This window comes from Pteropus alecto, unplaced genomic scaffold (assembly GCF_000325575.1).
Source record: "Pteropus alecto unplaced genomic scaffold, ASM32557v1 scaffold101, whole genome shotgun sequence".
In the NCBI taxonomy this organism is placed as follows: domain Eukaryota; kingdom Metazoa; phylum Chordata; class Mammalia; order Chiroptera; family Pteropodidae; genus Pteropus; species Pteropus alecto.
In genome coordinates this window covers 19,251,417-19,262,972 of record NW_006432945.1, presented here as the reverse complement: position 1 = coordinate 19,262,972, position 11,556 = coordinate 19,251,417, and the positions used below count along the sequence as shown (strand labels likewise).

The 11,556-nt window shown below is 61.9% G+C and overlaps 1 protein-coding gene across 10 annotated transcripts; it reads left to right on the top strand.

The window, feature by feature from the left end:
- On the top strand, positions 1 to 9,946 carry HSD17B7 (hydroxysteroid 17-beta dehydrogenase 7). 10 transcript variants are annotated; one of them, XR_001516528.2, is made up of 9 exons: positions 1 to 84; positions 225 to 428; positions 1,065 to 1,157; positions 2,381 to 2,495; positions 3,410 to 3,604; positions 4,518 to 4,622; positions 5,275 to 5,331; positions 6,358 to 6,733; positions 7,733 to 7,831. XR_001516528.2 is itself a non-coding variant. In XM_015586270.2 (9 exons), the coding sequence occupies exons 1-9, from the start codon at positions 50 to 52 to the stop codon at positions 9,130 to 9,132; spliced, it is 1,014 nt and encodes a 337-aa protein (XP_015441756.1). In that variant the 5' UTR covers positions 1 to 49; the 3' UTR covers positions 9,133 to 9,946. The 10 variants fall into 10 exon arrangements, 6 of the variants coding, with proteins under 6 accessions (XP_015441756.1, XP_006907900.1, XP_015441755.1 ...); XR_003045078.1 differs by having other exon boundaries at positions 5,194 to 5,331; XM_015586270.2 differs by lacking the exon at positions 6,358 to 6,733 and adding an exon at positions 9,031 to 9,946 and having other exon boundaries at positions 297 to 428; positions 5,194 to 5,331.
- Positions 9,947 to 11,556: the final 1,610 nt, after the last annotated feature.

Below are 11,556 nucleotides of genomic sequence, written 5' to 3'. Positions count from 1 at the left end.
GCGAGGGCGGCTCACTTTCGGCTCTGCGACCTGACGTCTCTGAGGCGCGATGCGAAAGGTGGTCTTGGTCACCGGGGCAAGCAGGTGAGGACTCCCGGGCGGCCGCGGCGGCGGGACAGGCCCCGAGGGCCCGGGTGCCCTTCTTTTCTGTCCTCCTGGGCTCCGAACCGGGGGGAGGCAGCGCGGGCGCGCGTGGGTGACTCCGCTCCGTGTCCGGTCCCCAGCGGCGTCGGCCGGGCCCTCTGCCAGCGGCTGCTGCAGGAGGACGACGGGCTCCACCTGTGCCTGGCCTGCAGGAACCCGGACAGGGCCGAGGCCGCCCGCGCCGCGCTGCTGGCCGCCTGCCCCTCCGCCCAGATCACCGCCGTGCAGGTGGACGTCAGCGACCTGCGCTCCGTGCTCCGGGCCGCCGCGGAGCTCAGGCGCAGGTGGGTCTCTGGCGCGGGCTTTCGGTGGGACCGCGTCACAGCCGCGGCCGCGGTGGAAGGCGTTTGGTCAGGAGGCGTTTTCATCCGAATCCCGGGTGTTTCCTGGAGGTTGACACACGAGCGCGCCTTGATGTGGCTTAATCGTGACACCGCGCGACAGTGATGCCTTGACACCTACGTACATTTCCCGCATCTTCCTGGCCCGAAGGAGGTCGGGCAGGGAGTGGCTGTAACAAGTGAAGAGACTCAGGAGTGAACATGAGGGCGTGCCCAGAAATGCCATGGGACTTGGCACTGCCTGCGTGGGCCCCAGAACCCAGGTCTCCTCCCTGTTTTAATCAGGGAAGACATCTAGTTATCATAAATTAGTCATTTAGCATTTGGTAAGAGGTTTAGTGACTTAGCCCAAATCTAAGGCGGCGAGGCTGTGGGGTCGGGGGCAGCTATCCTGGCCACGCAGTGCTGCCCTCAGGACGGCACCTTGGGGTGGGTGGTGTTATCCAGATGCAGGCCCAAGGGAGGCGGGGCCAGAAGGAGTATCAATGGGGACATTTGACCTTGCATCCCATGTGGCTCCCCAAATTCTGCTGGAAGCCACCATGGAGGAGCACTCTCGTGACTGACATGTCCTCGCAGGTTCCAGAGACTGGACTGTGTCTACCTGAACGCCGGCATCATGCCCCAGCCACAGCTGGACGTCAGCGCGCTGCTCTTGGGCTTGTTTTCAAGGTGGTTGCCGTCCCCTAGACGGACCGATGAGAAGGGAAGGGTTTGTTGCCCGGGTGTGTTAGGTTTGGGGGCCACGGGGGTGTCAAGAACAGCGAAGACCCCAGGGAAGCATGGCAGCCCCATCGTGAGCAGCATTTATCGCCGTGGGGACGGCCGCCCGTCATGGCTCCGCGGTGTGCTAGGTCTGATGGTGGCCGTGAGCAGGGCCATCTCAGGATGAAGTGGGTTGTGAGTAGGACTCCAGGACCCGGGAAGGCGGCTTCAGAGGCACTGCCCGCTCCGTGTCAGCGTCCCGAGCCCCAGGCGTGGGGAGTGCAGGGAACCCAGTCCTGGGCGTTGTCCATCCACTCGGGGCGTGGCTTCCAGACTCCCAGGCTGCAGGGAGATAAATCTTGTCTGGTGACCCAGTACCCTTACACACAGGCATCCCCCTCCTCCCCGCACGCTCCTGCTGTGCTCCTCTTCCGCTGTATACACACACGCATGTACACACACATACACGCAGAGGCATGCGTGCACATATGCACACAATACATGCACACATGCATGTGCACACATACCTACACGCAGATGCATGCATGCACACGTGCACACAATACGTGCATGTGCACGCACATGCACACAGATGCACACACGCACTTTAGGGACATACAATGCCCACGTGCATACACTCAATGCACACACACGTACACACACGCTAGAGATGCATCACATTCGTGCACATACACACGCATGCACACACAATGCATGCACACATGCAAACATGCACACACAGACGGTCCCCACAGACCTTGATGTCACAGGGAACCACCGTGTCAGTATGGGCGATGCTCCATGAGTGCCCAGTAAGAAGACGGGCCCTCTGACTGCTGGGCCAGGCGTTAAGCCTGGGTCTGTGCGGTGACCCTCCCTGGCACAGCTGTCCCTGGAGATGCCCACTCATACCTTGACCTGGGAGAGGCGGGGGAGTTTCAGCAGGTTCAAGAGACTCGGGCTCCTGTTGTCAGTGTGGGCTATGCACGTTGGGGCCCCTGTGACTTGGCAGAGGGAGCACTTCTGCACCTTACTGAACACTGTCACTGACTCTGAGGAAGAGGTACTTTTACCCCTGTCGTCACCGAGTCCAGGAAAGGCGGCGTGGGCAGGGCGGCTAGCAGGGCGTCTCTAGTGTTGTTAGTTGGAAAAGCTCTTCAAAGTCATGCAGTTGTCTCCTGTCCTCTCAGAAAGGTGATCCACATGCTCTGCACAGCTGAGGGACTCCTGACCCAGCACGACAAGGTCACCGCCGACGGACTCCAGGAGGTATTCGCCACCAACGTCTTCGGCCACTTCCTCCTGGTAAAGTGTCAATAAGCCAGCACTTAGTGCGGGTCCCGAAGGCTTGCCTGGGCACCCCGCTGTGACGCTCAGCAGGCACGGCCGGCACTCAGTCTCAGGACTGAGACGGTCACCCTGCGCCTGAAAACGTCACTTCCCTACAGGAGCCTGTCCTGTACACATGTGTCTCTTGTCATCGGGAGGAAGTGGGGAGAACGCCCAGGCTCCGTGGAAACCGTGCAGGGACCGAGGGAGGCGGTCCTCGGGGGCCCGGGCCTCCCACACGCCCACTTCCTCCAGGGTGCATTAGCCACATGCCTCGTTTGGGGGGTTCTGCCCAGGGATTCGTCTGTTCTCCGTCTAATTCTTCATTCGTTCATTTACTTATCGGTCAGTTATACCTCGGTGAAGCTGAAAAAGTCGTTTATTATGTCCGTGTGGACTCGGCTGTGTGTTTCTTGCTTTGAGTTACAAATATGGCTTCATTTTCTTAGGCTGTTTCAGTTAGGTGCCGTGTGTCTCTGATGTCCTTGTCAGGACAAGTCCCTGGTTTCGTTGTGAGCCGTCCTTCCTGGCAGTACCAGGCGCTTCGGGCTCAGTGTGTATATGTCCTGCCTGGGAGACCTGTTCCCTTTCATCTGAGGTGACATCAGACACCAAAGTCTGTGTGCTCGTTGCTGTCGAGACTCCCTCTCAGCCCACAGAGCAGGGCGCGCACGCGTGCGTACTCACGTTTGTACGTGGCCGTTCCTGCCTCGATTCGGGTAAAAGGAGGCCGTCCCGATGTTCCCAGCCATCACTGGGCCCCGGGTCATTCGGGGCCCCCCTTGCTTACCCGTGACACTCCAGCCTCACCCTGACAGCAGCACTGTGTCGGATGCCCTCTGTCCTCACCCTGGTGGGCCCCGGCAGTTTCCGCCCCGCTCCTCGTGCAGGTCCGGGAGCTGGAACCTCTGCTCTGCCGCGGCGACGGCCCGGCCCGGCTTGTCTGGACGTCGTCCCGCAATGCCCGGAAGGCCAACTTCAGCCTGCAGGACTTCCAGCACCGCGGCGGCCAGGAGCCCTACAGCTCCTCCAAGTACGCCATGGACCTGCTGAGCGTGGCTCTCAACAGGAAGCTCAACCAGCGGGTGAGGCGCCTCCGGGGACCTCTCCTGGTAGCATGGCCTCTGTCCCCACTGTGGGTGGAGGGCGCCGTCCTGTGCTTGAGTGGGACTGCATGAGGACAGGCTCGCGGTAGCTGGCTCCGCCCCCCAGCGCCAGGTCCAGCCGCTCCCGCAGCCCTGCGGGGCCACGGTGCTCCAGCAGAGAGGCGCGGACGGACCAGGGGCTCCCGGCACCGTGAGACAGGTCAGAGGCTTCTTGTCCTCCTACAGGCACCCAGGTTTGGAGCAGTTACATCGTTTATGCAGAGGTCACACTCTAGTTAGTGGTGGAGCCTGGGATGGAGCCAGGCTTGTGACCTTGTGTCCTAGACCTGTGCACTGACCCGTCGATCGCCCAGTGTCCACATACGGGTGTCCCTATAGTCAGGCGTAAGGCCTCTGGTGGGCGGTGGTCTCCAGAGGCCCCGGTTCAGGCCGGCTCCTCGCAGAGGGCAGCGCTGTCAGCCACGCCGGCTCCCACGGCCGCTGGTCTGAGACGCTGGTCTGGAAGGTGCTGCACCTTGGGCGTCTCAGGCCTCAGCACACCCAGCCCCCCCCGCGTGCCCCTGTGTCGTGTGGTGCGGGCCTGTAGGTGTAAAGAACTACACGTGCAAGGCCCTGGGCCAGCCTTGGGGTCGAGGAGGGGGAGGAGTCACAAGACGAGAAGGCCCCCGCCTGTGAGGGGGCAGCTCGGGTCCTGTGTTGAACGCAGCCGCTGCTCTGAGCCACGTGTGCCAGTCTGGACCTGTTTGTTCTGGAGCAGACCCTGGGTGGGATGGAGCGTCCGGGCCTCGGAGCCATGGGCTGGGCTGGGCTGGGCGGGGTCCCTGCTCTGCCAGGCACGTGCTCAGTTGGCATGTTGGCGCTCCTGGAACTCAGCCCCCCTCACGTACCCCAGGGCCTGTACTCCAGCGTGGCGTGCCCGGGGACGATGCTGACCAACATGACCTACGGCATCCTGCCCGCCTTCGTGTGGACACTGCTGATGCCGATCATCTGGCTGGTGAGCGCTGGACACTGCTTCACTAAAGCTGTTCGACTGGGGACCAAAAGATGAGCGTGCGGGTTTGGAAATGATTTAAGAAACTGGACGCGGAGGTGTCGAAGCTGAGGTTCTGACGTTCCTGCACGTGCCCTCTGCTCCCTGCTGCCTGGCCCGCCCATGTGCCCGGGGCGGGAGGGACGTCCTGATCCTGCACAGATGGCCGGGAGCCCACGGTCTGTGGCCGGGACCCAGTGTCGAGCAGCATGGAACTGGGTTTCCCCGAGCTTCCGAGGTGGCCGTGGGTAGCAGAAGTTCCCAGGGAGGGGGTGACTGTCCATCTTGGGGCCACAGAACCTGGTCTGCTTTTCCGTTTGCGTTCGAGTGTCCTCCAGCGCACTTAGGAAATGCTGCTTCTAGGAAGTGACCGTCCCTCGTGGAGCCAGAAAGAGCGCTGCTCGCTGTAGAGGTAGAAAGAGCGGGCGCAGGTAGAGGGCAGGACGGACGTCAGTGAGGAGAGCTTGGCGCCGAGTGCTGCAGGTGGAGCGATCTTTAGTTTTTAGACCCCTTTATTTTTTGACGTTTAAAACAGTGCCGGGTAGGAAATGCATTTACCCTTCCGGTTAGCGACCCGCGGCAGACGCCACAGACAGCGCTGTCTCCCCCCCCACAGCTCCGCTTCCTCGTCGACTCCTTCACCCTGACACCCCACAACGGAGCAGAAGCGCTGGTGAGTCACCCGTTCCGAAGCCCGTGCAGGCGCCACAGCTGTCACTGCCGCGTCCCCTGGCGGCAGGACCGCCCTCCACCGAGAGACAGGGCGGCCGAGGGCCCGGTGGCCTCGCGCCCCGCAGCTCCTTCGGGACCTTTCTGTTTCTTTTGGAAACTCGAGGACCCAGCACTCCAGTGCCGACACGTAGCTTCTTAAATCGCGCTGCACCGAAGCCAGCGAAGGGCGCTCCGCGAGCCGGTGTGACGCGCTCGCTCCGGTAAACGCCCACCCGCCGTTTGGTAGGTGTCTGTGCTGCGGACAAAGGCTGGCAGTGGAAGAAAATGCTTCTAAGCTCATTTTAAGTAGTTCTAGGTGCGTTTGCCAAACTGGCGGAAGCACCAAGGGACAGTACAGTCCTCCAGGGCTTCGTCACTGCACGTGCACGATGCAGAGCATCGAGCCTGGAGGTCAGGCGCGCACTTGTCACACAGCAGTGCAGGGGACAGTGCTTAGAGGACAGAGGCTCCATGCGGAGGAGCCTGGTGTGGCGGGGAAACCGACCGACCGACCGCCGGGGTGGGGGTGCTCGGACGCGGGGCCTGGGCTCGGAGGCTCCGCCCACCACGTCGGCTCAGCCGGGGCTGGAGGGCGGGTTGGGCGTGGGTAGGACGGCAGTGTGACCCAGTGTCACAGTGTGCAAGCGTGCCACGACCCTGCTGCATGGGAGCGCACCCCAGTCTCCCTCGGTGGTGGCCGTGATGCTCGTGAAGGACGTGGGTTTGGGGACCGAGACCTCATCCGTCCCCGGCGGGCTGAGCCGTGCGGCCTGCGCGCGGAGCTGGGGTGTGGGCCCCGTGTCACGTGAGGCCGGTCAGATCGCAGCCGTCCAGTCCTGGCCGTGACCCCGAGGGCGCCGTCTTCACTCCTCTGAGCCTTCCTCGTCTGCGAAGCAGGCACCAGGCGTCAGGGAGAGGAGGCTCGTGGAACGGAGTCAGTGTGTGTCAGCACGTGAGCTTTAACAGAAAACGCTCTCTGTGAAAACAGCGTCGTTCCGGCACGGCACGGGGACTACAGCACGTCGGGAATCGGCCGGCGGCGGCACAGGTGGACACGTTGCCGGCAACGGTGGCGTTGTAGTCAGTGGGGGGACGCGTCGCCGAAAGACAGAACCGGCCTCTTCATTCGTGACCCCACAGTGCAGTTCCAGTTAAGTCGCAGTATTTATACGTGAAAGTTAAAGTGCGTAGTCACTAGAAGGAAATATGGAGAAACTGGCTACTCCCAGGAAGCGAGTGAAAGAACAGACTGAAGACTTTGATTCGATAAAGCAAACGGTCTTTGCATGACCCACGCCCTCGCCGTGAGCACACGCAGAGACGAGCCACAGGCCGAAGAGCACCAGCCACCTGTGTCCTGGAAGGTGCAGTGTGATTCATAGGAATTCATTTCCTTAGTGGTTAAGGTGCTTCAGCGAATCGAGGAGAGCAGCGACCTGTGGGGACAGAGGGCAGAGGCGTGAATGGAGCTGGAAACTGTTCGGATTGTGTGGAGCTGTAAACTGTTCGGATTGTGTGGAGTTGTAAACTGTTCGGATTGAGTGGAGCTGTAAACTGTTCGGATTGTGTGGAGCTGTAAACTGTTTGGATTCTGTGCGAGCCCGCTGAGCCTGTTCTCACTGGGAGGAGTGCAGGCCAGGGCCACGAGAGGCTGCTTTGTGACTCTGCTCGGCCGAGACGGTGCGCTGCGCTGGCCGGGGCGTGGAGCTCACGTGAGCACTCGGTGTGCTGGGGCAGGGGGAGGACAGGCACTCAGTGGGCAGTGTCCAGGACTGTGGCGGGGTCGGTGAAGGATGCTGACGGCGCAGACCCTGAGCGCGGCAGTGCCGTCCCTGGGCTCTGTCTTACAGACGCACTCAGACGCACGGGAGACACAGTGTCTCTGAGACGGCACGGACGGGACTCAGCTCTGTCCGTCAGCTGGAAGCTGATCGTGTAGATCGTGTCCTGTCGTGAAGATGCCGCCAGGCCTGTGGTCCAAGCGGACATGCGGGTGGGGCCAGGCCGTGGCGCGCGTGCGCCCGAGGGGGAGGCGCAGACGTGTGTCTTTGGGAGAACAGACTCGTCACGCTGCTTCCGGGGGCCGCGGTGGCCGGAGAGGAAGGAGGGACACCTCCCTCTGCGGCTCCCGGAGGCCGTGCGCGTGCGTGGACAGCGTTCTGCGCTTGGCCATGCGCATGTGCGGGGCAGCTCGGGACGAGCCCATCCACCTGCCGAGAACTTTAATCTGGGGATCGAGAGGACAGACGGCGAACGCACGAGGGCTTGAGGCACTTCGTGCTTTCAGCGGTTTCAAAGGCGGCCGCTAAGCGGGCCGCCCGCCTCCTGCCGCTGAACGCCACAGCTGCCCGCTTCCCTTCCAGGTGTGGCTCTTCCGCCAGAAGCCTGAGTCCCTCGACCCGCTGAGCAAGTACCTGAGCGCCACCTCTGGCTTCGGGAGCACGTACGTGACGGCCCAGCAGGTGAGTCCGTGCCCCGGCCGTCCGCTGGCCTGCGCAGGAACCAGGTCGTCAGGCAGCCGAGTCTGGGCCATTAACACGCGTGGCCCTGGCGTGTCCGCGTGTCCTTGGCCACGTGTCTGGTCACTTCTCCAGGTTCGTGGGCACCGTGCCCCGCAGGGCACTTGCTGGCTCTGCTGTGAGTCACTCGCTTGCTTCAGGGCCCCAGGAGGTTGGAGCCACCCCCCAGCTAGCCTTGGGGGGCTGTCTGCTCACGGGGAGTCGTTAGGCCTGTAAACCTAGGCGCTTCGTCATGGCTTGCGGACCTGCTCACAGACCCGCGTCGGAACAAAGTTTTTCATCTTCTGTCGATTTCCGGGGTCCCTCTCTCCTCTGAGAGGTGCGGCTGGAAGGACGAACTCGCTGAGCCTCCGGCAGCGTGGAAAAGCTAACGTGGCTGGACGGGCATAAACGTTATTTCCAAAATGTTAAAAAGGGGTTTTTTTGTTTTTTGTTTTTTAAATTTTAAACCTTTCAGCTTTGTGAAGAAAGACCCTTTTTTAAAGTTCAGGCTTTGTGTTGACTCAAAGAGTGGTCAGCGTGTTCTGCAGCGGCTGGGGGTTGTACTCACACGGTGTGTCAGTTGAAATCAGATTTTCTTAGCGGACAGAGGAGGTGAAGCACCAGGGTGTTGAGACCCCGCACACGAGGGCACTTCGGGGACACAGCCTTGGGCTGGCAGGGCGCTCTGCACGCCAGTGGCCAAGGTGCCACTGCTGTGCCAGCCCTGGGGCGGGGCTGCTTCTCACGGCTCAGGGAGCAGTGCGGAAGGGGACAGAGGGGCGCCTGGGTGGGGCTGCACCTCCACGTCCCTTGGCTGGCAGAGCGTGGGCACACTGCCCGCCGGCTCAGTGGGGCCAGAGTGCTGTCCTTCGTCGGGGGACAGCCTGGCCAGCACCGGGCCCTTTGGCAGAAGCCGGTGGGTGTCGGGAGGTGGCCAGCAGTTGGAGCTGAGAAAACCCACGGACCGTCCCTGTTTGTCCTTCCTTACGTCGGAGCCGGTCGGCGTGCTCCGTGACGGGGTCCTGGCCGTCTGGATGCAGCAGAACTAGACCTAAGGGACAGTCAGTGGGCTGGGCGCAAGTCGGAGCCTCACTGAGCGGCCTGTGTCCTGGGGCCCGGGTCCCCCGGTACGCACGGCCTCCTCTCTGGCTCTCTTCCAGATGGACCTGGACGAGGACACGGCCGAGCGGTTCTACCACAGCTTGCTGGAGCTGGAAACGCACGTCAAGGCCACCCTCCAGGGCGCAGATGCGCAGAGCTGACGGGGACACTGAGTGCCCTCTGCACTCCGGCACGTGGCTGTGTGCTGTGGCTGCGCCTCCCCTGCCTGCCACCTCCCAGCCTGTCCGTGCTCAGGAGCCGAGAGCAGAGGGCACTGCCTGCCCGCCGTCCCCCGGGGCGGCGTCGCGCCCTCACCGTGGGCGTCCCCACCAGAGCCTCTTTTGGCGCTGGCCTGCCCCTGGAGCCGCCACGCTCTGCGGACAAGGTGTGGCCTGAGCGACCGCACCTCAGGCCCCCGTCCCCCTTGGTCTGTCCTGGCGCGGGGAGGCGGCCCCACTCTGGGTGACATGGTGACTGCTCCCTTCCTGGCCCCGGGTCACAGCCGTGCACCCCATGTCCCATGCACTGCTGCTGCTCCTGCCCTGGGGGTCGGGGTGCTGGCCGTCGGAACAAAGCAGCCCTGCGGCGAGTCCAGGTGAGGACCGGCCTGCGTGTGTGGCCGCTCGGGCTACTTCCTCGTTTCAAAACTGTCTTTTATCGACGTGGAGGCAGCCGGTGTTAGCACTGGTCTGACTTCAACACTATTTGCAGATTCATTACTAACAACCCATTTTCATGGTCATATGTAAATAGGCGTAAACTTGCGGCAAAATGGTGATTCACTCCCTTTCAAAACCTGCGGCTGGGCCACTGCTGGCGGGGAGTCTCCCATTTCAGGGGTCGGGAGAGCTCGCGACTCAGTTTCCGGGGTGTGAACACAAAAGGCAGAAGCACCTGGATGTTTCACTGAGTGCAGCCAGGGTGGGGACTTGTGTGAAACTCGACTGAGTCAATAAAAGTGAAAATGGTCTATAAGTACGACTTCCATACATTTTCTAGGACAAACTTTTTGTTAATATTCCGCTAATTTGGTTGGTAAAGATATTTTTTATGCCTTCCAAGTGTGACGGTGTGGGCTGACCACTGCTGGACACTGTCCGCTGTCAGCGGCGCCCTCCCCTCCCCCTGCCCACCGGGCTGTGACCGGTCCCTTGTCCCTCAGGTGGCCTGCTTGTCTGCCTGCCTCCTCCGTTGGTGGCTGTGGGGGCGGGGGGCGCAGTGCTGAGAAGGGCAGGTGGGGGCGGCGGAAGCAGAAAACGAGCCCTGTCCCCTCCCCCCTGGGGCCCTGGTGTCCGGCGGGGGGGGCAGAGTGTGAGCGACTGGAACCGCACGGTGACCAGACTGTGTGACCAAAGTGCCCAGAAACGCACGGACTCTCCCCACGGTGTCGTGAAGGGACAGGGATGTGGGGGTGACGCGCAGGAAGCCCATCGTTTTCAGCCCCTAATCAGGTCACACACGGTCTAGGCGGCCGTCCTCGGCGTGCTGGAAGCTGAGGTGGACGCGCACAGTGGAGGCCGCAGGAGCACGCGTGCCTGTGAGGGCCGCCCCGTGTGGGCGTCGGGTGACACAGGTCCCATGTCCATGTCGGTGTTGGGTGACGGTGTCTCGTGTCGGTGTCAGGGGACAGGTGTCCCATGTTGGTGTCGGCTGACTCATGTCCCCTTCACGCTCCCAACAGACTCACTCTTGATCGTAGCTGAGTTTCTTGTCCTTTGTCTTTCTGTTTTATATTGAGATGAACATTTTGTGACTTGTCAGTTTCTGCAAACCAGCGGCCTTGGGATGGGGCCCGGGGCGGTCCCTCAGGCAGAGTGGGAAGTGCCCGGCGGCGGGCTGGACAGGCCTCTTGTTCCGGGGTGAGGCTTCCGCCCGCCTCGCACGGCGACCAGCTGGCGGTGGCCTCCGGGCAACAAGTACGCTGGGTGGGGTGCCAGAGTCACCAGAGCAAAGACCACAGGCCGGTCCGAAATGACGGCAGTGTGTCCTCCCGGAGCTCTGGGGCTGGGGGTCTGCGGCCGAGGCGTCGGCGGGACTGTCTGCTCCCGATCCTGCACGGGACCTTCTGGGGCTCCGGACGCTCCCCGGCCTGGGGCAGCCGCTTCCGGTGGCCGCGCCCACAGCGCTCCCTGTCCTCTGAGGCCGTCAGTCCTACCTCGCTGTGACCGCATCTCACTGACCGCGGCTGCCGAGACCCTACTTCTAAGTGCGGTCACCTTCGCAGGTCCCAGGGGCTGGGACGTAGGTTGTTCAGGGCCACGATTCGCCCCATGACGAGGACTTTTAAGAAATCCCGTGGGGCACTTTCTTTTGGGTCAGTGTTACCCAATTTTTATTTCCAGTTTCACAAATAGATAATTTGTACATTTTTAAAATTAAAAACCGCTGTTGCCAGCAGGTTTACTGTGCCCACCACCGGGAGTTACACTGTTTTAATAGCCAAACATCCCCTTAACCTTTCATAAACCTCAGCAACACGAACGTCACTGGAAACGCACCGTCTTCGCGCCCGATTTGCTCGTTTCTGCTTCCGGTGCTCTCATCGGTCCAGCTCCCCGACCTGTCACCGTCACCGCGTCCTCTTC